Source organism: Myxine glutinosa, chromosome 4, assembly GCF_964187855.1.
Source record: "Myxine glutinosa chromosome 4, kmMyxGlut1.1, whole genome shotgun sequence".
In the NCBI taxonomy this organism is placed as follows: domain Eukaryota; kingdom Metazoa; phylum Chordata; class Myxini; order Myxiniformes; family Myxinidae; genus Myxine; species Myxine glutinosa.
The window spans coordinates 42,158,614-42,185,293 of record NC_136264.1 but is presented as its reverse complement, the minus strand read 5'-3'; the positions used below and the strand labels follow the sequence as shown (position 1 = coordinate 42,185,293).

The window sequence follows — 26,680 nt, the reverse complement described above, 5'->3', positions numbered from 1 at the left end:
GAATGAAGGTTCGTTTTTCTTTTTAATACAAAAACAGCCTGAAGCACCAAGTTTTTCCCCTTCAAGTAAAAAAATATTTAAAAAGCAACAAACTGGTTAAATGCAAATCATAAAAAAAGGAAAAAAACTTCAAATGGTGAGAAAAGGAACATTCGTTCAACCCGACGACAACAAGCATGTGCTTCTGGGAACAAGCAGCATTCATTACATTGTTCAAATTGGAACCCGAGCAGAGTATTCCAAAAGTACCGGGAGAATCCGCCATCGTCGGTCTGCTCCCGGGCCTCGGCAACACGATTTCCACGCAGGGGAAGGGTCTTGTTGGAGCTGGATCAGCAGGTGACGTTCGACCGAAAATCTGTTCGCTTTCAAACTCCGTCAGTGATTGTTTGTCGCAGGAGTAAAGGACAGGCGGCCTGTGATGAGGACGAATCCCGTGAGGAGCAAGTTGAACAGCACACTCAGCGCCAGGAAAATCACCTGCACACTTCGTCGACCCTGACCTGCAACGCACAATGAATATTATATACGCTTACTGCGCATTGTTACCATCGCCGAATTGCGCACGGAAAAATTAAAATCACCGTCATACAAGAGTTATTTGCCAAATTTGCCAGATTTCTGGTACCCATTTTTCCAAGAAGTGCTCAACAAAACTGCCGTTTACCTATATTTCTCCTGCCAAAGCTGCAAGAGCCATATACTTTAATTTGTGCCAATGTTGTTGTTTTATAGAAACCACACATGTGATTGTTTTGGACTTGCACTTAAACTGTTGAGGCCCATCACTTACAATCAGACTTGGGCCTACCACATGAGAGAGCTCACTCTCTCTTCCCTTATAAACTCCCTTTTATCCAGTTTCACGACTCTTCGTTTTTCGGGTTTCATGTTCCTCACGTTTGTTTGTTTTCATAAATTAACCAGTCATTCAGCCATGACACAAACCACTGTGGCACATGGCACGACAGGCTGCGCGAGGTGGTGTTTGAAGAAGCGGAGCCTTAAGAAGTACAAAATACATTTCTGCAGTTGCTCGGAGCAGCAGTTTCAAATTAAAAGCTGTTTGTTTGTTTAGCAATCAACAAACCACCCCACCTATCTTCAGGCGGTCGCTCTCCGCTGCACAAAAAAAGAGAGAGGCTTAAATAGGCGAGAGGTTTGGTTACAATGGAAACAAGGCGGTAGGAGTGTGTGCGTTCTGGAGTCGGAGGACATCAGGCTTGCAGGACGAGCGGAGTTTGTTAAAAAGAAAAGTGACCGTAGTAACGTTAGTTACAAGCAATGGCTTAGCGGCAATGGAAACGTAGAGTTCTTGAAGGGGGGGGGAAAAATGTCTCGACTTTTCCTTCTCCCTTTCTCCCATCTTAATTTGTGCAAACCCAGCATTGTCTTGTGGTGCTGAAATTTTAAAATAGAGCTTCAGCCATAAGATGTATTTTTTAAAGCAACCTTATTTTTTTTGTCGAAACAATATATAATTCGATTAAATAAATGAAACGGTGTGAGATGCGTACAATACAAGTGTTCCACCTGAGTGTGTGTCCAGGTGCGATGCGGTAGTGGTGTCCACGGGACAGCAAGACGAGCTTGAGGATCGGTCGTCGGAATCGTGGCTCGGCACGTCCACTTTGGGGCCCTGGGAACCTGGGAAGAGTCAAAGCAAAAGTAATGCACATTCACCAAGCATCTGAATGGGGGAAGTGCTTTGTGTAGGAAGGGTTTGGATTTGTTAAACTTGCTGGTAAAGGAACTCAAGAAATCCGGAAGCCAATGGAATATGAATGAATGAATGATCGTTTTTTTTTTTTAAAGGCCATTTTTCCCCCGCTAGGGCAGGGTTAGCCTTGCGGGCCCCATGACAATCATGGTTCCCTGTTTGAAGCAATGTTTTATGGCCGGATGCCTTTCCTGACGCCAACCCTTAGTCGCCTCTTACGATGCGCAGGGATACGGTGTACCTATTCTAAATCGGGGTACACACTGGGATCATTCATCCCAGCAAGGTGGTACTCGATTTGCCGACCTCGGAAGGATAACAGGCTGAGTCAACCACCCTGGCGTTAATTCAGCAATCGACTGGGATTCGAACCCAGGATCCTAGGATCCCAAGCCGGCACCCTAACCGCTAAGCCAACACCAGGCTTCCGGAAGTCAATGGGAAACGCTTTAAGAGAAATGTGGAAAGTAGAGCCAATTGTGCACAAAAGTAGCTGAGGTGCAAAATATTTACGATGTATACAAATATGGCAGAGCTGTAACTGCCCCCTCGCCCATTTGCTCCCCGCACATCAGATCCCTCCACTCCAATGATTCATTCACGCTTCCTTCTTTTGCTTCTTTCTCTTCTCTCCCAAATTATTCTCATATTCTCAACTCCTTTCTTTCTCCCATCACCATCCATTAATCTTCATCTCAATTGCAATTTTCTAAATGTATCCCCTATCCCCTACCGCCTACCTGCACTCATATAGCCTAAGAAAAAAATAGATGGTCCCAGAGTAGAAAAGACCAATGCAGTATTTCTAGAGTAGGTCACCTTGGTTTCATCTCCACAGGAGACTCCACATGAGTGCTTTAACGATAAAACATAAAATGTGATACTTTAAAAGCAACGTTTTTGACATGAATGCTGGTGGTGCATCATGTACTATCCACGTTTAAGATTCCTCAAAAAATATGATCAGGCCACATATGAGACTTGCTCCACATTCACAATACAAAACCGCCTCCGACAAACCTGGTCAAGTGTAACGGGCTCGGAGGTTGATAAGGTTTTGTTGAAGTTCAATAGTTCTGCTTGTGACATAACCAAAGTGAAAAACGAGTCTTCATGGTCGACGTGGGTATGTACACAAATGGCCAGCGGCCTGGCCCTATGACCGTAGAACTACTGGTGTTCTCTTTGATCTACAGACTGTACTGGGTTATTTTGTTAATATTCTACGCATATCATTTGAACAAACCAAACAATGACCTCACAACCAGAATATCTGAATTCATTGTGCTCAGGAAATAGTCTGAAATATTACCAAATGGTCCTTCTTGGCCCATTTTAGATGTTCTACCAGAAATTATAACTATCATTTGAAATTGACAGTGTACCAGACGTTTTGTCAATGGACTGCTGGCCAGAAGTTTTAACAGTGTATCATTTGTACCAGGTGAGGAGTTTTAACACGACTATTTTTCAAAGACTCAGTGGTATAATGGTTGGAGTGTCCGCTCTGAGTTTGGGAGGTCAGTCGTTAAATTCCGGCCCTGGTCGAGTCATACCAAGGACAAAAAATGGTAAATGGTATGTGGTACATGCATTTAGATGATATACAGTGCCTTCAGAAAGTATTCACACCCCTTGATTTTTTCACATTTTGTTGCATTACAGCTTCAATTTAAATTGGATTAAATTCAGATTTTTTGTTACTGATCTACACATAATATCCCATAATGTCAAAGTGGAATTTTATTTTTGATTTTTTTACAAATTAAAAAGATAAAGCTGAAATGTCTTGAGTCAATAATAAGTATTCAACCTCTTTGCTATGACACTCCAAATTGAGCTGATGTGAATCCAATTTCCTTTGATCATTCTTGAGATGTCTCTACAACTTGATTCGAGCCCACCTGTGGCCAATTCAATTGATTGGACATGATTCATAAAGAAACACACCTTTCCATATAAGGTCCAACAGTTGACAGTGCATGTCAGAGCAGAACCTCTACCATTAAGTCAAAGGAACTGTCTGTATAACTCAGAGATAGAATTGTGAGGAGGCATAGATCTGGGGAAGGGTATAAAACAATTTATAGTGACTAGCAACGGTACCCGCCGCCCTACGGGCGGGGGCTTCAATTGGGAGGCCCAAATGAAAAGGCAAAATATCAGAAATTGAAGGCTTTTTTATTTTAAACGATTCATATAAACATCCGCTGAATCAAATCACACGCAAGTCATCAAAATCTAAACAGTACATGGCGCCCATTTTGAAAAAAGATTGAATTCTGCAAAACGGAAGTGGCCGCTGCACGTCTTTCTCAGTCGCACGTTTATGTGTGAAGACTGCGCGCCGAATCTGTAACACGGAAGCGGCTCCTACACCTGTTTCTCAGTCGCTTTGCACACGCTGCCATGTTACTTCGGAGCCGCACATTTATATAGGAAGAGTTCATCAGGAGTCGATCTACTCTCTCCTGGTACGTAGAATAAACAGTATTTGTAGAATTTCAACAAAAGCCACATCACTGTTCAATTGTCCATATCGGTAAATATTATTCCATCGTGTTTGGAAAAACTGGAAAATTGGAAAACTTGGAAAAGCAATATAGCCTATTTTACTCCCAGGGGTCCCAGGAATACCCACCCAAAATATCGTTGCGATCGGTTGAGCCGTTTTTGCGGTACCTTCGAACGGACGGACGGACGGACATTTGGTGAATTATAGTAAGATGAAAGTTCCCAAGAGCACAGTGAGCTCCATCATTAAGAAATGGAAAGAATATGGATAGTGGTGGCACAGTGGTGGTGGCAGCCTCTTCCTAGCATAGTGGTGGCAGCATCATGCTATGTCGATACTTTTCAGTGGCGGGGACTGTGAGACTTATACGGATAGAGGGCACAATGAATGGAGCCAAATATAGTCAAATCCTTGAGGAGAACCTGCTTCAGAGTGCAAAAGCCCTTAAACTGTGGTGAAGATTGGCATTTCAACAGGATAATGACCCCAAGCATACAGCTAAAGCAACACTGGAATGACTTCAGAACAAGAACACGAAAGTACTTGAGTGGCCCAGCCAAAGCCCAGACTGCAATCCCATTGAAAATCTGTGGAAAGACTTCAAGATTGCTGTTCACCGACACTCCCCATCCAACTCGAGAGAACTTCAGCCAATCTGCAAGGAAGAATGAGAGAAACTCCCCAAATCTAGATGTGCAAGGTTGATACAGACAAACCCAAGAAGACCTGAAACTGTAATCACTGCCAAAGGTGCTGCTCTGAAGTATTGACTCAGGGGGCTGAATACTTTTGTAAAGTAGATATTTCCGCTTTTCATTTTTAATTAATTTGCAAAAAAAATTTGAAAAATTTTCCACTTTGACATTATGGGGTATTTTGTGTAGATCAGTGACAATTTTTTTTTTCCCAATTTCATCCATTTTTAATTCAGGCTGTAACACAACAAAATGTGAAAAAGTCAAGAGGTGTGAATACTTTCTGAAGGCACTGTAGTATGGATAAACCCAGTGGTTTGTCATATCTTTGGAGTGAGGGGTGGGAGGTTGGCATCCCTTTGGGACAATTTCTCCCAAAAGGTACCCGCTGAGTGCAGAGAGAAAAGAAAAGTGATGTCCCTATTTGATGCCTCTGGCACCAAGTGTGCACCAGGAAGTTACTTCCTTCCCCCAGGATCAATGGCCATGTATGTCTATTGTCAAGTTCTGTCGTGTCTGCTGTCTGTCTGCATGTGAGTGTGTGGTTTGTTTGTGTGACAGTTTTTTCCATGAGCTTCAGGAATTGCAAAATAAATATATTGTACTAGGAGGTTTAAACCCTGGATGTTCTTTATACATCAGAGTTAAGACTCAACTGTATACACTTGGAGCTTTAAATAAATAAACAAATACATGATGATTTGCATTCCAAAATTGGATTTTGAGAAATCACAGCTTTTTATTTCCAGTTGGTGTTTCTTCGTGAGTACACGATTATTAAAGAAAGAGCACAGGTAGTACACAAACAATGGTACACAAAACAATCGTGCACAAACAATAGTGCACAAAACAACAAGGACAAAAAGACATAAAATGTCAGCCTCCGTGGTTTTAGTAATTTTGCTGTACGGAGTAAAAGGCCACCTGTCAGCCATCTTTGATCGTATTACAAAACAAAGTCTTCCGCATATGTATACTCTCATGTATAGTATTTGCGCCAAGTTTGAACAAAATTGGTCTATGCATGTCCGAGAAATGGTTGAGGACGTGTTCAGTACCGGGTTTTTTAAAACTAAAATGGCCGCCAGTCTACCAGTCAACCATCTTTGATCATATCGCAAAATAAAGTGATGTGCACGTGTATGCCATACTGTGCTTTTGCCAAGTTTGAACAAAATCGGACCATGCATGTCAGATAAATGGTTGGGGACATGTTGACTAACAAAATGGCCGCCAATAGGCCATCTGGCATCTGATCTCGAAAAAAAATTATGTGCATATGTACACCATCATGTATCGTCATTTTGCCAAGTATGAACAAAATCGGTCCATACATTTCTGCGATACGGTTGTGGACGGACGCACACACGGGTGGACGCACAGACAGCATCCAATCCATAAGCCCCCATTTCAGACCAAGTCCAACGGGGGCTAATAATACACAAAAATTGGTGCAGCAAAATGTGCTGCTCAGTGCCATTTTTAAAGAAGTGAGATGGATCTTTAATATCAGAAAGAAGGTAAAAAATCAAACTCAGTGTTTTGATTAGAGGACCCACTCCTCGTATGGGAGGGTAGGTGGTTCGATTCTGACCTTGGCAGAATCATACCAAAGAATAGAAATGGTAAGTGCTGGATCATCAACTGATCCTCAGCATTTAGAGAATAGAAGCATGGACAAACCCTATGGGTTGGCATTTCGTAGAGGATGGAAGGGAGGAAGGAAGAGGGGGAGGGGGGGGGGGTTTACCTTGACATCGTTTACACATTGATTTTCATTCTTTACGAGCATTACAACACCTCAAAATACTGCTTTTATTGTAAAAATCAAAACCATTATATATATATATATATATATATATATATATATAGCATTGTGTGATGCAATCTTCGTTTATTGATCATATGTATTCCTTGCAGCCACAGCAAAAAAGCTTTTAACAAAAGAAAAGAGCTTATGAGAAAGAGCTTAAACAAATAGGTGAAGAAGAGGTTCATGAAATCCTTGATATGGAGTCTGGTGTTACATGGGGCTGAGACATGGACCTCGAGAAAGGAGGATATCAAGATACTGCAAGCTTTGGAAATGTGGGTGTGGTGAAGGATTGAAATGTGGGTGTGGTGAAGGATCAAAATGCTGGTGTGGGGAAGGATTGAATTGAGGATGTGGTGAAGGATTGAAATGTGGGTGTCACGGAGGGTGGTGAGGATTGGACGGGTTGAACACAAGATAAATGAAGAAGTCTGAGTTGGTGCAAGATGGGAGAGGTACGTGATTGAGGCAATTAGGAAAATAAATTTTGGTCATATTTTAAGAGGATTGCTGAAAGAGGTCATCAAAGGTAGTTGGAAGGAAGGAAGCAGACAGGAAGACAGAGAATGATGTTGCTAGATTGGATGACAGATGAATGCGGATACGAAAACAGCTGAAAATGAGAACCATTGACAGAGAAGGTTGGTTCCTACAGAAACCATGAACATGCCCAAAGGGAGTGCACTTCAGTAGGAGGATATTCCTCCTTCCCCAAGTTATTTGGCAAGAGTTTTAGTTTTGTACAAAGAAAGATTTGCATCTTGCAAAAGTAATTAGTTTTTAAATGCAGGAAGTCAAAAAAGGCTGATGCGTTTACAAAGTCTAAACAAATCTCAAAACGAAACGAAGAACAATCCCGTACGGCTCAATCACCTTTGCTGTAAAAATTGGAATATGCTGAAAACTTTCTTTGAAAGTTATGATTGTACTACACAACTTATCAATATCAAATTTGAAGCAAAGGAAGGTCAAATTACCGAAAAGGCTCAAATACGACATCGACACAGGCCATCACAGGCTAATGTGAAAGTAAATGATCTAATGAAAAATATGCTTTAGGGATTCCAAACCAAGGCCAAATAAGTTCAAACAGTTGCTTTTATAAGTGCAAAAAGAAAGAACAAAACATGAGCGTAATGAGTTAAAGTATGTAGTGTCTCAATCCCTGTGCATAAAATGCCAAAGCTTGTGGGTGATGACATCATTGGTGTCGAACACAAATTAAATTGGAAAGCATCGCAAAATGCAAAGGCCCTCAGCGTCCGCTTTGCAATCAAACTAAACTTGACAAAACAACAGTTAAATAAATTGTACATTTTATTAATTTGTGTTCTCCATATTCTCGTAATGAAGGTTTGGTGAAGATTTGATGACAAAATCTCAGATGGTAAAAAAGTTATTGCCTGGACAGACAAACTGAAGCTCAATGGTAATTACATAAATAAATAAATAAACACAGAAGCGATAAAAAAAACGGGCCATCTCGTGCTTGATGCGCTGCGTTGGGTCTAGTAGGGGTTATTTATAGTCACTATGACTGACTTTTCACATTTAGAACCAATTTTCAATAATTTTCTCCATATTCCCAAAATAAAGGGTTGTTTAAAATTCCATGACAAAAACTCAAATGGTAAAAAAAAAGTTATGGCCTGGACAGCTGGACATACAGACTCAGACAATTGCAAAACCCTGATTCCAGTTGTGCGGGCTAACTAATCTTCGGCCATTGTGGAGGTTTATGTTTAAAAAAAGAAAGAAAAAAAAAAAAAGGGAAAATGTTGTGCAGCAAATCTGGAAAAATCTTGCACATTGTCAGCCAAAAATAGAATTATGTTTCCCTTCCTATTGACAATGGAGGTTGTTGACAATTGGTACAATGGATATCTCGATTTTATTCAGTGAATTTTTTTTTTTTTTTTTACATGAAAAATGATGATGGCTATTGAATACGGATTCTCTCAACTACAAATTGCTCTTTGATCGTTTAAACAAACTTTGAAGTGTCAAATCCACATACATTGTGAAGCAGCTCTACGTTACTCTTCAATAACCATCTTATTTGTGGCTCTATTGAGTTTGGGCGACCAAATGTTTGTTTGTTTTCAACATGTTCCTCAAGTAGTGCATTCATCCTTTCCTGACACTATCCATGACCGTCTTTTGGGTTTAGAAGAGCTTTTTATCATCCTACACAAAGTGTTGGAAATGTCTGAGGAAATGGTGAATAAAGTCCACTACTAAAGGAATGCATCCCTTTTGTCATATGAAAATTGACTGCACCAGTGATGGTAGAAATCAAACTATAATGGCTGGTGAAGGATGCTCCATGGAAAATATTTTTGGTTTCAGTACAAGACTGAGCAAAGTCCTCGAAAGTGATACTTAAGAATAGAAGTGGTCGAGGTAGTTGAAAAACAAAAAAAGTCTAAAAACTCCGATAGGTATCTCAGAGTGTGTCCTTTACTTGTCAGACGATGATAGACTGAATATCTTAACAAATACCTTACTGTAAATATGCGTGTGAACGATACCCCGAGACCAGCGAGATACACATGAGCACAAAGTCGTCTCAATGGACGTGTACTTGCAGGAAAACTGCTGCTGAGAAAACGCAACCACAAGGACGCTCGGAATGAGCATCGGACCACAAACAGTGGGATGACATAAGCTGGAGTGGTGTGCTGTTCATTTATTCATCGAAGTTAGAATTATTCAGCAACGATGAATGACAGTTTGTATGAAGAAGAATATTATTGTCAATGTACGACATGAAGCATGGTGGAAAATCATGTGCAAGTTTGGGGCTGAATCTTGGTCAATTATAACGGTGAATGACACAAAAAAATAATGGCACTGTAACTGCTGACAAATACTGTCAGATCCTGAATCAACATGCTGCTCACTCAGGAAGGAACACCACTCATTAGGTGGAAATTTATCTTCCAACAAACCAAGGATCCAAAGCACACAGAAAATGTGGTGGAATGACGTCTTAATGAGAAAGGACCTGAAGGTCGACTCACAAACTTTGGCTTGGCCTGCACAAAGTCCATGTATGAGCATAAGTATGGGTGTATGTTTGGACCAGTCGAGAAATTGAGTTGGTCCTACAGTGACTAAGCAATTGTGTGCATTGCTTGTGTGCTTCCATAACTGTTTCGAAAAGCGTACCTACAACAGTCATAAACAAAATCTCCGCAGCCTTTTACATGTTGATATATCCATAATATCCTCAACACTTTGATCTTCCAACTCGAGAGTTCATAGAACACGATACCCCACACGGCTTTCAAGTATAATACAGTCGGACTCCGACATTCGCAGGGGATATATTCCTGGATAATTTCACGAATGGCGGAACCGCGAATGTAGGGGCATTGTTTCAATGGGAAAAGGAGGGACAGGTTCATGGTGGTTCCCGATTCGTGGAAAATCCCACAAATGTCGAGGAAAATTCTGCGAATGTCGAGCCATTGTTTCAATGGGGAGAAGAGGACAAGCTAATTGCACTAATATATGCGGTGGAGTGTTTCCACTCTGTACAGTAACTCGTGGGGGATGATGTGACTCGTGGGGGATGTGGATATCCCACGAAGCTATGTTTACAGTGTGAATGGTGGGGTATCCCAACGTGAAGGAGAGGAAGAATATTGGGAAGATAGTGTGGTGCAGCGTGTCAGAAGAGGTGCAGGTGTATGCAATGTGTGCACAAGAGGAAGCTGAGGGTGTGAATCAGTAACCCCACCCGGACGGGTCAAGGGGTAATTGTTGAAGCTCTTTTATGCGTCAAGTAAGCAAATTAGAAGTAGCAATAGAAGGGAAAGATTGCGTGTCCATGTGTTTGGCCATTGCATCCAGGGCACCTGTGCTGTCTATCCACTCTCTGCCTCATGGCACCAGCTTGCGCACCCCCTGCAGAGATTTGCCCTTGTAGAGGTTCGTCCTTTGGTGAGGCTTGTTCTCATAGCGCAGCTTGTCCCATACCGTTCCCCAGACGCGAAACAGCAGCAATGCTTGGAATTGGCCACTTTTATTGCTCTTGGGCAATGCATGGCTTCTGGGAGCAAAGGTCAGCGCAGCACTCTATTTGACACTCCATTATTTGGATGGTGTATACGCAACAAACCGCTGCCTCGATCGATCGCTCCCAAAAATAAAAAATATCCCGGGGTATGTATATGAGGCAAAAACATATGTATTGTTTATGTGCATATACATTATACAAGTATAATACATTGTGGTTATATAGCTCGGATAATTCAAATTACACCTCCCTCTCACCTAAAAGGAAGAAAATGCCGAGATGGGCGAAAAAGCTCTTTCACTTGATGGAATCAAACGAAACTTGCACAGGCACAACTTTAGAGTGCCCTCATGGAACCCTGAAAGTTTCAGCTTCCTCGATCAGAGGAGAAGATTAAACGCCCATCATACATACATTTAACATACTTTCCCTCCAATTTGTAGAGATAACAAAAAATAAGTAATCCTTTTAAAGGCTTTGCTAATGATATTGCCTCGTATTTTATATACAATAGCGTGCGCACCTTTATCCCAATACTCAGCACAGGCCCTGAGGCAAACAACCTCGGGGCCCCCACCCTTTCTCTCTTTTGTAACTTTTTAAGGAACTTTCTTTCATGAAAAACAAAAAACTTAAAAAAAATAAATGGTCACTTTTATTTAGCCGAATGATCTAAAACAAAGGAGATAGCGGGACGTTTGGACCGGTCGAGTCAATTCGCACCCTCGACTGTTGAACACTATTTATCCATGAGATTGGCAAAAAAAATACGTGCAAAGATGGTTCATAATGTTTTTTGGATAAAGAGGATACAAATCCATTTCTTTGAAACTGACATTTCTGGTTAATTGGCATTTTATGTAAAGTTTGAAACTGCAACATTAACAATGGCAAATGTTGTTTCGTTTCTGGGAAGAAAGCCGGCAAGGAAAGCAAAATCAGCTTCTGGGTTTAAATGTAATGATGAGAAAATGAGGATGAGCCGATGAGGAGTTTCACTGTACTGTTTAAAAAAAATTATAGGAGACGACCGGGCCCCTCAACGGACCCCAGGCTCTGAGGCAGTGATCCCCCCGGACCTCTCCTCTCGACACCCCTGCCAATACTGCACAAATGGAGACTAAACTTCGAGTCTTTAATAAACTCATTGGACAAGGACTACCCTGGGTAAACTTTTCCCAATGTTGCGACCAAGGCTGAGCACAACGATGACGTAGCGGTGAGGGGGGTCCCGTGTCCTGCCATCCTGAACAACAGGGATTATTTTATTTACCTTGAGTTGAGGGAAAAAACTCCAGGCCTGGACATCAGGGGGTGGTGGCTGAGTTCATGGAAGTCTTGAGAAAACAGGAAAAAGCCTGAGGCAGACACTGGAGTTGCTTTGGTCGTAAGGCCACTTTTGTGAGAAAAGGGAACAGCTTCGCGTTCAATTCTAAAACCTACTCAAAGAGGACTCAAAGCATATTGTCGCAGCTTTGTGCAGGAACCATATTGGAGAACGCAACTGCATCTGTGTTCAAGATCAGGGTCACAGAGACACCCGGCATGCACCACGAATCAGCACCAAGTCATCAACTTTGTGCCTAGACCCCATTTGGTGTTTGGTCGCAGTGACATAAGGCATGGGAGGTTCACAACAACACTTTTCCATGTTATCATGTTTGAACGGGATGTGTTGCCATTGGATGACATGAATATCAACCGATGGCAGCGCATCCCATGGAAAGGTGCTGCAGCAACTTCCCATGCCTTGCTCCATGGTCGTCAAACACCGAATAGTGGTCTCAGCTCACCGCTCCCCATCGCGGATATATTTATTCACCACAGCAGACTTTTGTTTCACATGTGACAAAAACGATGCAACAAAAGTGATGTGGTGAGCCGCACGACACTTTGGTCAACGGTCCTCGGCACAAAGCCAAGATCCTTCACACGAAGGACCCTCTCCTTAGTAGGCTTATTTATTGCCCTTCGTGTCTTTGGCACCGTCGCGACCAAACGTTGCTTTCAAGATGACAAAACAGACACTGCTTGGCTCAAGCTCCTTCTGCAGCACGGATGGCGGCAAACTTCTGAAACTTTAAAGCGCTGCACAATTGCGACTCCAATGTCACCCCGTCTCCACGAGCACAGCAACACGGCAGGGGTGCAGCCAAGCTGGAACACTGTGCGAATGTCCTTGGGGGGGACATTTTAATTTCTTTGAAATTTGAAAGCGATCAAGACGGTATGAAAATTACCAAGAAACTAAGAAATACAGCCTGGGTTAAATCCAGGTGCTTCGCAAGCACAAATGTGCGCTGTCATTGAGTCAGCTGTCCTCCCATTTTGCATGTCCTTGTGGACTTTGGGGAACCTAGGATCCATTTCGAACAGCAGGACACAACCGAAAGCCTTTGAGGTCGATACCACCACCAAATGCCAATTGTCTGTCAGTTGGCCACACGCAGAACAAAATATTTTCCTCATTTTAGCCTTTACCGATATGTAACCACCGTGAGACATTGACTCGATGCTATCGAGTGAGCCGCCAAAGGGAAACGAATCGAGAGACAGGTGGAGAGATTCTAACGGACATAAATGTCCATGCTAATGTGATGTATGGATGCGTCACACGAATATAGATGCAAGTAAGGCATGGGATGTCAAAGATTCAAATGAAAGTAGACATCCTCCTGCAAACCTCCACACAACGTTAATGGATTACGACGAAGACTCAAAAAAAGTCTTTCGACCGAAGGAAGCGTAAAGAAGAATGGCCGAAGCAAAATCCAAATCAAACGGATGGTTTTTTAAAAATGTTTAAAAACTTTAAAAAACATGCTTCTGGGGAACGAAAACAACCAAATGATGACATTTTCTGCCCAAATGAGGAGCCTCGACGTTGTGTCTGATCGGCCAACTCGGTGGATGGCACCCGCAAAGCCTCGTGTTGTAATGATGGTGCGAATCATCGCTTTCAACGAATATCTTCCCTTCATTGCCGTGCTCACCAAGCATTGTGCGTTGTCCAATGCGGGACCACAGCATCTACCACAAACATCACAGGTATATAGACTGGTCCTTGCAGAGATGGATGTAGGCAGGATTTCCTTTCTTGCCTCCGCTGTCTCTCGATAGCAACTACCCCACATTCGAAGTGGTCCAGGCCTTTGCGGCAAATGCTATGCCAAGCTGACCGGTTTGTGGCCTGATGTTCCCAGGTGACAATTGGGATGGCACAAGACTTGTATGTAGACTTAAGGACGTCCTCATAGCGTTGTCCACCGCGTGACTATTTACCAAATTTAAGTTGTCCATAGAAAAGTCCTCTTGGGATTGTGAGAAATTTGATTCCATGGTCTTCCATGCATGTGAGGTGTTTGATTCTATGGTCTTCCATGCATGTGAGGTGTTTGATTCTATGGTCTTCCATGCATGTGAGGTGTTTGATTCTATGGTCTTCCATGCGTGTGAGGTGTTTGATTCTATGGTCTTCCATGCATGTGAGGTGTTTGATTCTATCGTCTTCCATGCGTGTGAGGTGTTTGATTCTATCGTCTTCCATGCGTGTGAGGTGTTTGATTCTATGGTCTTCCATGCGTGTGAGGTGTTTGATTCTATGGTCTTCCATGCATGTGAGGTGTTTGATTCTATGGTCTTCCATGCGTGTGAGGTGTTTGATTCTATGGTCTTCCATGCATGTGAGGTGTTTGATTCTATGGTCTTCCATGCATGTGAGGTGTTTGATTCTATGGTCTTCCATGCGTGTGAGGTGTTTGATTCTATGGTCTTCCATGCATGTGAGGTGTTTGATTCTATGGTCTTCCATGCATGTGAGGTGTTTGATTCTATGGTCTTCCATGCGTGTGAGGTGTCCTGGACAGCAAAGCTGGACTTGCATCAGGAAATACTCATTTCCTTAGATATGACAACAGTCTAGGATTGAGGTGATATTGAGGTCTTCCATGCATGTGAGGTGTTTGATTCTATGGTCTTCCATGCATGTGAGGTGTTTGATTCTATGGTCTTCCATGCATGTGAGGTGTTTGATTCTATGGTCTTCCATGCGTGTGAGGTGTTTGATTCTATGGTCTTCCATGCGTGTGAGGTGTTTGATTCCATGGTCTTCCATGCATGTGAGGTGTTTGATTCTATGGTCTTCCATGCATGTGAGGTGTTTGATTCCATGGTCTTCCATGCGTGTGAGGTGTTTGATTCTATGGTCTTCCATGCGTGTGAGGTGTTTGATTCTATGGTCTTCCATGCATGTGAGGTGTTTGATTCTATGGTCTTCCATGCATGTGAGGTGTTTGATTCTATGGTCTTCCATGCATGTGAGGTGTTTGATTATATGGTCTTCCATGCGTGTGAGGTGTTTGATTCTATGGTCTTCCATGCGTGTGAGGTGTCCTGGTCAGCAAAGCTGGACTTGCATCAGGAAATACTCAATTCCTTAGATACGACAACAGTCTACGATTGAGGTGATAGGGATTCTGTCTCGCCAGGTGATCTCGCCAGGTGATGCATTGCAATACTGAAGTGAAGGAAGACGAGTAACAGAACAAATGGCGGTTATGGTCTTTCGTAATGGCTGAAAGTATTCGGACGCGGCACGGATCTCACGAACTGCCACATCGTAAAGGGGACGTTGCAAGTGCTGGTGTTTGTGCCTGTGCTTGCACAGACTGAGACCTGTTCAACAGACTCCGGTCTGCAGGCGGACGCTATGCATGGAAGAATAGCAGAGAGTGAGCGAAGGAATTCTATAAAATCAAGTGGGTTTTCAGAACAAAGCACAAGGAGCCACAACATCTTAAATTGGGACAATGATGACTGCATGATGAATTACAGGATCGTCCATAAAATAATAATAATAATAATAATAAATAAATAAATAAATAAAAAAGATTGGTTTTTCAGCTCGTATCCACCGTCCAACCTGAAATCTCAGGACAATTGGCGATAAATTAACCGCACAAACGACAATCTGTATTTCTTGTGCCGCAACAAAAAATTTTTGGTTGAAACTAGATTAAAGAGAGGAAAAAAACCCACAAAACGTTAAATGAGACAAAATAAATAAACACGTAGTTAAATAAACAATCATCCTTTGTACTGCGGTTGGTTGAGTTGGGAAGCAAAGTCATGAGAGAAATAGCCGACACACCAAAGATGCTTTGACCCCCATCGTGCGACTCGGGCCTGGCCTGCGGGCGCGGTGGGAAGGGGCCCGGCCTGGATTAGAGGGATTAGACTGTGAGGGCGGAAGAGCGGACAGTGACACCGTGTGTGCCCATTCTCCAGATGCCTCGGCAAAGCACTCTCAGCTGGGTCCGTCCTCTAATGAAACGGGCCTCTCGAGCATGTTGTGCCACCCGGGCCGTGGGCTCTGCGTCCCGGAGTGCCGAATCGGCCCACCGCTTGCCTTAAACCGGAGTCAAATTCACAGATAATTCATCCTACTCATCCACTCCCCCATCCCATAACTCGCAATGGGTGCACACACCGCCGCGTCTCAACTCAGGTCTTCACACAAAAGGCCAGGTTGTTCAAATGCCTGAGCGTTTTGAATTCGGCTTTGATGATTGTGAAGGTTGCCGAGCTTGTGATGGATCGGTGCCATAACGAGGAGTTATTCCGGAGTTTTAATCTCGCACAATCATGGCCTCGTTACCAGGACCTATTCCTCTCGCAGGCCTCCTGCTACAGGACCTAAAGAGAATAAAGATTACATTGCGGTTGCCTGGTTTTATTTTTTACCATGGGAAAAGACAATCCTCGTGTGGTGCAGGGTAACCTTTTCGGAAAATGTTAGAAGATGGCAATGCTGAATGAAAGCCTAGTAGATGCAGAATGTCAAATGAACTGCGATTAATTCTAAGTCCCAGAAGATTCTATGTTTAAAAACAAACGTATCACTTACAGATTATGTGGTTCATCAAACTGAATGACATCTTCAAAGAATCCCTTAACCCAAAACAATTGAATGACAAGTGAGAAATACCATGTATGATCAAAACTTAAAAAACACACCTTCCTAAAAAATAAATAAATAAACTAAAAGGAGAAAAAAAAAAAAAAAGGAGGAACAAAAGAAAACCAGAACGAAGACGCACCTCGCACACTTGACCCCTGGCACCAATCATTGCCCCAAAACGATGTTTCAAATGAGGAAATTATTCTTTGAGGCTTAGGCCCTACAATGGACACGTCACAAAGCTACGGGGCTGTTGGCAAACTCGCACAAATCAGTGGGGCCTGCTGCTGGTAGGCCAAAGCCGAAGAAAGCAGCCTTTACCGGTACTTGCCCAGGATTCCCAAGTTTGATTGTGGAGGCCTTTGGAAAAAAAAAACCGAGGTTTGTGCCCGAGCCAGTGTTTGTGGTTGCCCGTTCGCAAGAAACAGATTATGGTGGCAAATACCCCGAGGCCGATATTAACCCTTAATTCTCACGATGGAGTGTCCATTGTTGGGCGTGATGTGGAAAGGCAGCTTTTCTTGTTACTCAAAAATGCATTTTCATGAGATCTCATTAAACGCCTGTCATTCCCACACAACCACACGACAGGGCCCGTGGGCATGCGACTCTCTGTGCAATCCGTCATCCACTCGCACTTGTGCTGACTTCAGAAAGGCAAGTGAAGCGACCAGGTGCGATGGAGTGGGATGAAAAGCTGCCATCCGTTGAGGTGTGGCTCGATGCTCGGCCTGTACTCTGCCCTAATCATGACCTGAAAACCCAAACCTCGAATCTTCAAGGTCAGCACCAGGGAGTCGCAACAATATTATTTGCATCCATTATGAAATTATGTATTTGTCGTTACCAACTCGCGCATAGGACCTTCTCAAAAGCCTTCTGCCGTCAACCAAACCAAAACCAAACCACCTTTAGAGGCCATTTTTCCCTGCAGACCAGGGGTTGGCCTTTTTCGGGCACAATGGTCCCCTTTTTGAAGCAATGTTTTATGGCCGGATGCCCTTCCTGCCACCAACCCTGTTAGTCGCCTCTTGCGACACACAGGGAATTACCAGTGAACTGGTACTCAATTTGCTGATCTCGGAAGGATGACAGGCTGAGTCAACCCCCCTGACGTTAATTCAGCGATCGACCGTGATTTGAACCCAGGATCTTAGGATCCCAAGCCGGCACCCTAACCGCTAAGGACCGGGATTCGAACCCAGGATCCTAGGATCCCAAACCGGCACCCGAACCACGAAGGACCGGGATTCGAACCCAGGAACCTAGGATCCCAAGCCGGCACCCTAACCGTTAAGGACCGGGATTCGAACCCAGGATCCTCGGATCCCAAATCGGCACCCGAACCACTAAGGACCGGGATTCGACCCCAGGATCCTAGGATCCCAAGCCGGCACCCTAACCGCTAAGCCAACACCAGGCTTCCTTCTGCCCTCAACGCACTCATTAATTTCACATCCGTTTCGGGTTTTGAATAATCCAGGAAGCCTCAGTCGATCGGTATTGCTTTCCACAGGTCACTTCAATCATATTTCGTCTTGGAGGATCCACTTTACTACAAAACCAAGTGGGTCATTGCAGCAGTTATAGACGTGGCATTGGATCCAACGAGGCAAAATCGGCAAGGACACATATAAACCTGACAAACCATCAGAATTTGGTCTTGGTTCTGATTAAAAGGCAGAGTACAAAATATGTTGGAGAATCTTTTCTGTCCAGAAACAGGTGAAAGCTGATAGGACAGGCAGTTTCATGTTCAAGGGAAATGTGCTCCGCTATCTAGAGCCCCTGCTGGAACAGTACGTAGGATCATTTAGTAGAAGCTAATGTTGCTGGCAATCGAACCAAGGAGCAGACGACTTGAACGCATTGCTAAACAGGTTTATCAAACCATTTAAATTATGTTAAAGGTTTCCTTTCACAAGTTTGTGAAGCATGTGTGTTATGATGCAGCTGCATGATGGTGTTGTTGTTGATGCTGATCATGATAAGTGTGTGAGTGGTGGTGAAAAGTTCTGTTTGACAAACCGGTTGTTGGGCAGCGTAGGACCACCACCTCATCATCGCTCTCGTCATTGCGTCCGTAGCTCCGGGGTGAAGCTGACCACCCATCAAGGTCTCTGGCGCCTCGGGTCCCTGTTCCAGCCTGGCTCCCTGCCCAGGCCTGGCTCCCCCTCTCGACCTTGCTGCTCACCCTGGCCTGGCTCCCAGCCCCGTTGCAGCTCTGTGTAGGCGCCCAGCCACCCGCCTCAGGGCTCGGTTCACTTTGGCGCAGTACAAGGCGCGCGGGGCTGATAAGCGGGCGGCGATGAAGCACGTCGGTGGTGAAGGAAAGCACCGATGGTGCAGGCGAGACCGGGCGGCTTGCCCGTGACCCAAAGCCCTCTGAGGAAAACAGCAGTGCAGACACTGTCAAAACGCCAACATTTTCAACCAAACGTTTCTGCGTCTATTTCTTACCCGAGATGCTGATACTTAAACAATTACCATTCGTGACCTCCGATTTATAAAATCCACAACTGGTGATGTTGCACCTCAAACAACTAATTGCATTCCCCTTTATTCCCACTATGATTAACGTTTCGTTACATTCCAAGAAAAAGTAATCTGAGGCCGGGCTCTTCGCATGGGTCACATATTTATCATCAGAAAGCATTCAAGGTCACAAATGAAAAATTGGGTCAAAATATCTGAAAAATACAAGAATAAACATCTGATTTATCATTTAAAAACTGCATTTTAAAATCGTGGTGCGTTTGAAATTTCAGAGATTTCACACTAAACAACAAGCAATGCCGAAACTGTCAACCCAGTAGAGATTGTCATGGAAATATGATGCAGGACAAGTTGATTCAGGTTGTCGCCACAACTTGGAGCTTGATATTTAGATAGGTACCCCCTCCCTGATCCCCTCGCTTTCAAACTTGCACTCCTCCACACCTTCTGAACATCCCAAACACAAATCCCTACAGCTGGCTTCATCATTGCTCCAATTGGTCAAAACTGGCCATGTGACAAACCTCTGTTAGTCCAATTTAAACACTTTTCTGTGCTTAAGATTCTGGCATGTGAGGTAAAGAAGAAATGTTTATGATATAAAAGCACTGGCATCATTTCAGGCAATATAAATAAAGTGAATTGGGTTGGCCTATTTGGTGCTCCCTTTGGAGCGCAGCCAATGGTGCTGGGATACCCAATTCATTTTATTTCCAAATAATATCCCACATTATTTGTGTTTTACTACCGTTCATCAACTTCATGTAAAAGTACACTGACGTCTCCTAATGTTCCGCTGCTTATAAGAGAACTTAAAAAACTTATACTTCTTTAGAAATAACATTTCAAGCTCGTTTAAGCTTCCTGGTACTCTCTCCTCACAACCCCTTAATGTGCACATCCTACGTGTATTTACCTACCAGCTGTAGTGTTGACTCCAAAAAGGGAAGAGGAAGAGGGCCAGCGCACTCCAAAGAGAGAAGACTCTAAAGTGAGAGCATGCAGTGAAAAGGTTTACATCAAAATGCACGCAAATGCACACAGTTTGCCTTCATAAAACTATTCCTTGCAACAATAATTATAATCATTTAATTTACTGTATCATTTAAACAAGGAGAAAAAGACATAAAATGACAAAAAACGGTTTTGCAAATTTTTCTGTAGAGTTAAAGGACACCAGTCGGCCATCTTGGATCTGATCTCGAAATTAAATGATGTGCAGATGAAATCCATCATTCATTATCCATGTGCCAAGTTTTAACAAGATTAGTATATGCATATCCGAGAAATGGTTGAGGACGTGTTCAGTACCGGATTAAAAAAAAAACTAAAATGGCCGCCAGTCTACTAGTCGGCCATCTTTGATCAGATCGCAAAATAAAGTGAGGAGCATGTGTATACCATCATGTACTGTTCTTGTGCCAATTTTGAAATCGGACCATGCATGTTGGAGAAATGGTTGGGGACACATTTAACTAACGAAATGGCTGCCAGTCGGCCATGTTGGATCTGATCCTGAAAAACAAATGACGTGCATACGTAAGCTATCATTCGTTATCTGTTTGCCAAGTTTTAACAAGTGGATGTGTTCAACATTGGCGTTTTTTTTTTACCACTTAAATAGCCACTAGTTGGCCATCTTTGATCGCATAGTGAAACAAAATTATGCGCATATGTACACCGTCATGTGTTGTCTTTCTGCCAAGATGAACAAAATCGGTCCATACATGTGCAAGATATGGTTGCAGATGCACACATGCACGGACCGACGGTTGGACAGAGGGACGAGACCCAATCCATGAGCCACCATTTCAGACTCGGTCCAATGGGGGCTAAAAATTGTATGCCAAATGCAAGAGCTTTTGGATGTTGTAAGCGAGAGTCCGACTTTATGACTGCCAGGATCATCAGCTGGTCTTCGTTCTTAGAGCTTTTGACCCTTTCAGCCCAGAATCTCTCCAAACAGTGGGTTCATAACATAAGCCATGGATCCACATCAGTAGATCTACAACCTCAGCTGTGTTGAGACGATCTGTAAGCCAGCAATGCAATCTCACTATTTAAACATTCTACCTATCTTGGTGGAGCATTTGATGCATTGCCATGAATTTCATAATGCTCATATCTCACACGTGTATGCACACACACACTATGGAATGATAGACCACTCCCACTAAACAAAGCCATACCCGAAAATTGCAATACAAGAAGAACAAAAGTATCCACAGCATGGATGGACTACAAAAAAAGCATTCATGGATGATACAATGCATGCAAATTGTGCGAGATAAACCCCCCAAAAAATCAAACTGATAGGGTAAGCAATGGAGCTTTGGAATACCACTGATATTACAGCATTCGGAAGGAAAGATTAAAACACCAGGAGTGGAGTTGAGTCGAGGAATCTTCCAGGAAGACAACCTTTCACTCCTCCTGTTTTGCCTAGCCTTGGACCCACTGAGCAAACCTCATTAATGAGCAAGGGCATGGATACACCATTACATCAAATAAGATAATGTCCAAAGAGACGAAAAGGTCACATACATTTTACATGGATGATTTAAAACTATTTACACCAAATGACTAAAAATTGGCAGAACTCAAATTAACGACACAGTACTCCAACAACATTCAAATGGAATTTGGCCTGGATAAGTGTGCCAAGTGCACATTCACACAAGGTAGACCAACAAAAACGAACTATTGGGGGGATGCCTCTTTGTGGTGGTTATACCTCCCAACGCAAGTCAGGGGCCAAATCTTACCCATTCTTACCTGCTGCCCGGACTTGTCAGGGCAACGTGGTCACGGCCAGAGGGCCGGTCAGTCCACATCTCTCTGTATCTGTCCACATCTCTTTCTCTCTCTGTATCTGTCTTTCTCTCTGTCCTCTCTGTCTTTCTCTCTCTGTCTGTCTCTCTTTCCCTCTAACTTTGTCGTGGCCCTGACTTTGTGAAGGCGGGGTAACACCATTTTCTGGATGTGGGTGATATCTGGGTTGCTCCTGCCAGATCGATCAGCTGTCTTCATGCTGCGGACTTGGTCGAGCGAACTGTCCGGGGCTATACACAACAAAAACGGACATCAAAATTGACACAGAATACAACAATATAGGAGCTATAAATCATACAAATACATCATACAAATACATCGGAGTAGAAGAGGGCTACCAAATGTCACAAACAAATGTGTGAAACAATTGCCAAATAATACTTGCGTAGAAGGAGGCTGATCCTAAAAAAATGCCCATCTCCAAGGAACAAAACCAAATCCATAAACCAACTTGCAATACCAGTATTCCAGTACAGCTGAGGAATAATAAAATGGCTACAATCAGAAATCAATAAACTAGATATTAAAACAAGGAAACGCCTCATTATCCACAAAATGTTTTCATAAAAATCAATGCATCCTGAGAATGTACCTGCTGAGACGAGAATGAGGTAGCACCCTGATGGAACTCAACCAAATGCACAGAATGACATCTGTAGGATTAGCCAAATACATAAAAAGTGCAATGCAACAGACTACCGAATCTAATTTCTAAGCAAACACAAAGACACCAAACCAGAGAATGTATCCCTAACCCACCGAGCAACAAGTTTCCAAAGACAGGTGTGAATGGAAGATGACACACAATAAATCGAAGACACACAAGAAACATTGAGTACAGCCCCAACAATTGCAAAAAAGAATAAAGAAAAATATAAAACAAAAAAGCAACAGATATACACCAACAACTGGGAAAACTATAAAAGAGCAGGAAGGTATAAAAAAAAAAGAAGAGTTGGACAGATTGTGAGTAGACAAAGAAGGCTCTTTGGAATGGCTAAGCAACGGTCAGCTAAACTGGGATGGAGAACAAATCATTATAAATTCCCAAGACCAAGGACACGACACCAATGGCTTTAAGAAAATGGTGGGATTGGGTCAATCGAACAAGTGTATGTTTTGCAAGGTAGAAACAGAAAGTACGAGCCACCTCCTGTTGGGATGTAAAAAAACTCAAGTCAGAGCAGCTGTATACACAAAGGCACAACAAAGTATGGAGAGTAATCCACTGGCACATCTGCAAAAGCTGCAATATCCCCATTCCAGGAAACTCGTGGAAACATGACCCAAAATCAATCACTGCAAACAAGGAAGTAAAGCTCACATATGACCTAATGATCCCATAATGCAAACGAAAACAAAGCATTGCCACCGGATATAGTGCCGACGTACAAAAATAAAAGAAGGCATTGCTAATTGAGGTGTCAGTCCCCAGCGATTTTGGCCTAAACAATGCAGAAATCAAGAAAATGACCAAATACCTAGCCCTCAAAAATGAAGTGAAAAGTTCCTGGAAGCTGAAGAGCGCCGAGATTGTGCCACTGATTTATTGGAGCAACAGGAATGATAAAAAAGAACGTTTCAGAGATCTTAAAAACAATCCCAGGGGATATTACGACAAACTACAGTTGAAAGCTGTCTGATGTTCGGTGGCGATCCTCAAAAGAGCCCTCGGAACAAAACTTTGAGGAGAGGAAAACTTCATAAATCGGTCCACGGATCATTATCCCTTACAGAAAAGGAGGTAGATACTTCGAGACTCCGTCCATTCCACCTTCTGAAACCCATATATGGAGATTACAGCCAACGACACACACACACACACACACACACACACACACACACACACACACACACACACACACACACACACACACACACACACACACACACACACACACACACACACACACACACACACAATCTCTCTCTCTCTCTCTCTCTGTCCCTCTATGTCTATGTCTCTCTCTGTCTGCTCAACAATGTACAGTTTGTAAAGGTGCTCATGTGACAACAAAGCAAGGTGTCCATAAAGCGAAACAATTAGTGTGACCTTCTTCACCAATACACGTACCTTGAATATCAGCTCTGTTTCTGCATCTCGAAAGATTTCAACTTTCAATAGTCACAAGAACAAGAATAATCTACATGCAGACCTAATAATCTGAGCACTTCCTGAGGAGCCAATGTTATAACGTCGTACATTTTGTCTGTATCACAGCGTTCTTATCTTCCAAGTTTTAAGAACAGGCGCCCTTATGAGCCTGCGATACTGAAAAGTCTTTTTCTTATCATCGAGATGTCTGTAATTAATCTGGAGCATGGCAGCCATTCAGCATTGAAAATAAATCCCTGATATGTTTGGGGATTAGCTCATTATGAAGACTCTCATGGCTTGTAGAACTGTTGAAGTACCGCATCAGGTTGGTAACACGCTGCCTTGGCAAACTACGGTTTTACGGTTTTACGGCAGACACCAGTATGTTTATTTTTCGGCCACATTCTAACTGACGGATGAGACGCAGCCAAATAGCACAAACGGCAGTGCTTGGCCGAGGCTTATTTCAATGCGATACAAACGCGACAATCAGGCCTTTGAAACAAGGAACCCTTCACACAGTGCCTGCATCGTGCTGCACACACGGTAACAGGAGTGTCTGAGCTAATCGGTGCTCGTGTTGTCGCAAATTGGGGACAGAATTCATGGACAATGATGCAAGGCCTTTGGCCTGCGACCAACAACCAATGGGAGAGGGGTTCTGATAAATCTTTTTATCTGGTATTCTGAATATTCTGCGAAGCACGAGCAAGCGTCATGAATAGACTCACAAACTGGAATCGTGTAATTACACCAAGGACAAGACAAAGAAGCATCCAGTAAAAGGCTGAGGAAACGCATTTTCAATGGAAAATGCCATCTTAAGCTCCGTAAAACTGGCTGTGCCCAAAGAATGGCAAATAAAAAGCAAAATCACAAATTTTGAGTCCTTCATGCAAACTCATGAGGAAGGAGCACAGGGTGCCGAGTCTTCGAGATGGCATCCAATGTCCAAATATGCACCTGGGATTCAGCACAGTCGTGCAGAAAGAGGAATTCCCATACATCATTCTTGGAGCAGGTTTTCATGCACTTGCTAAGTTTGTTCTGTGTTGACACAACATTACCAGCCATTATGAGACAACTTCATCGATTTCAGTTTTGTTTGAATCAACATCACAAATCCACAATTCATCACCTGCTACAATGGGATGGGATGGATGGCAAGAGGGATGGCAGGAGAGCCTAGACCTAGAGGTATGCGTAGTAGCCTGTGATCTTTTCACTTGGGTTTCAATCTGGATCCAGCTAAAACAGTCATCCCGGTGTTTCACAGGAAAGGCGAGGAATCTACGTTTGTGCCCTCCCATGGATGGACGTTAAAATGGGCCTCCCGTCTGCTAGAATTAGTTGTTGGTCATTGAAGATCTCACTGTGTCCTTTACGTTTCTGTCCAAGGACACAGAGTAGGCGAGTTATCAACGCCGGCATCCCAAACAAATTACAAGTTCCTGACCGGACAGCGGATAGCAAGTGGTGTTGTTTTATCGGAGGCTCCATGACACCAATTTGTACTGCTCGCTACAGTATTTAAAAGTACGCTACAGTATTTAAGAGTAGCTGGATGTTTCAATGTGTACAGTTTTACTATGATACCTGAGAACACCTCATTTAACGATCAAAAAAAATAATTAACAGGAGGCCTCAACTTTCGGTAAACTCTAATGTTCAGTATACAAATTAATAAATTGCCAAAATGAAAATGAACCATTCTTTGGTTTATTTATTTGTATTCTTCAGATAGTTGATGAACGATGCCAAACTAACAGACAAACACAGAGTACAAGATTTCCTGAAATTTTCAGGATGCTCAACTCAAACAATATTGCCTTGGGTAGTGAGTTCCACAAAGTAGTACAGTACAGGACAAATCATCTGCCATGGCTTGCAGTTCAACGATGTACAAAGATGTGGAAATGAGAAATGACCACAGTGGTTCACAACTGCCACTGGAAAGCATAGTGTCACGCACCACAACGACAAGACATGTCTGTGAGCTGCTTGTTGTATGATTAGAAGAGCAGCAATGGTACGCCACAAATGTGGAGGCTGGAGATGATCCTTTGAAAACAGCCATTGGCATTTCTTCCGCAACCTGTTGACTTTGGGTGAGAGATCGAAGGGCCGAACAAGGAGAAGCATTCCATTCCAGTGATACATATTCCATGACGCGCCAACGGATCTCTGGTGGAGGCCATCAGTATTGGATGGTGGCATGACGTGGTCGTAATGAAACAGCATACCCTGTAACCTGCAGACACTCTTAGCTTTTTCAATAATGTGGGGCATCCGTAACATCCATGATATAAGGAGTGATCCCAATGAGGTCACGTTGTGTCGTATCGGTGATGTTTCTGTGTATAAAATGTAGCAATGAGTGGAGGTTCTAAACTACACCATTCTTTTGAATAAAGCAGGATCTCGTTGAGGACCTCCACCAACAGTGCCATCTTATGAAAAGCAAAAAGAAATAAAACCTGTTACGGTCTCGGTTTATTTTGGTTTAATTTTCCCCCCAGGTATTTCTT

General features: G+C 43.1%; 1 protein-coding gene across 1 annotated transcript in view; it reads right to left on the bottom strand.

Annotated features, from left to right (window-relative positions):
• The window catches only part of TMEM201 (transmembrane protein 201), a 244,291-nt gene that overhangs the window by 672 nt on the left and 216,939 nt on the right, over window positions 1-26,680 (bottom strand). The window contains exons 9-12 of the mRNA XM_068112233.2: window positions 20,143-20,208; window positions 18,755-19,111; window positions 1,534-1,647; window positions 1-503 (exon numbers count right to left, since the gene is read on the bottom strand). The exon at window positions 1-503 is cut by the window's left edge and continues 672 nt beyond it. Coding sequence (XP_067968334.2) covers window positions 379-503; window positions 1,534-1,647; window positions 18,755-19,111; window positions 20,143-20,208 — 662 coding nt within the window. The 3' untranslated portion in view covers window positions 1-378. The remainder of the gene's footprint in view (window positions 504-1,533; window positions 1,648-18,754; window positions 19,112-20,142; window positions 20,209-26,680) is intronic.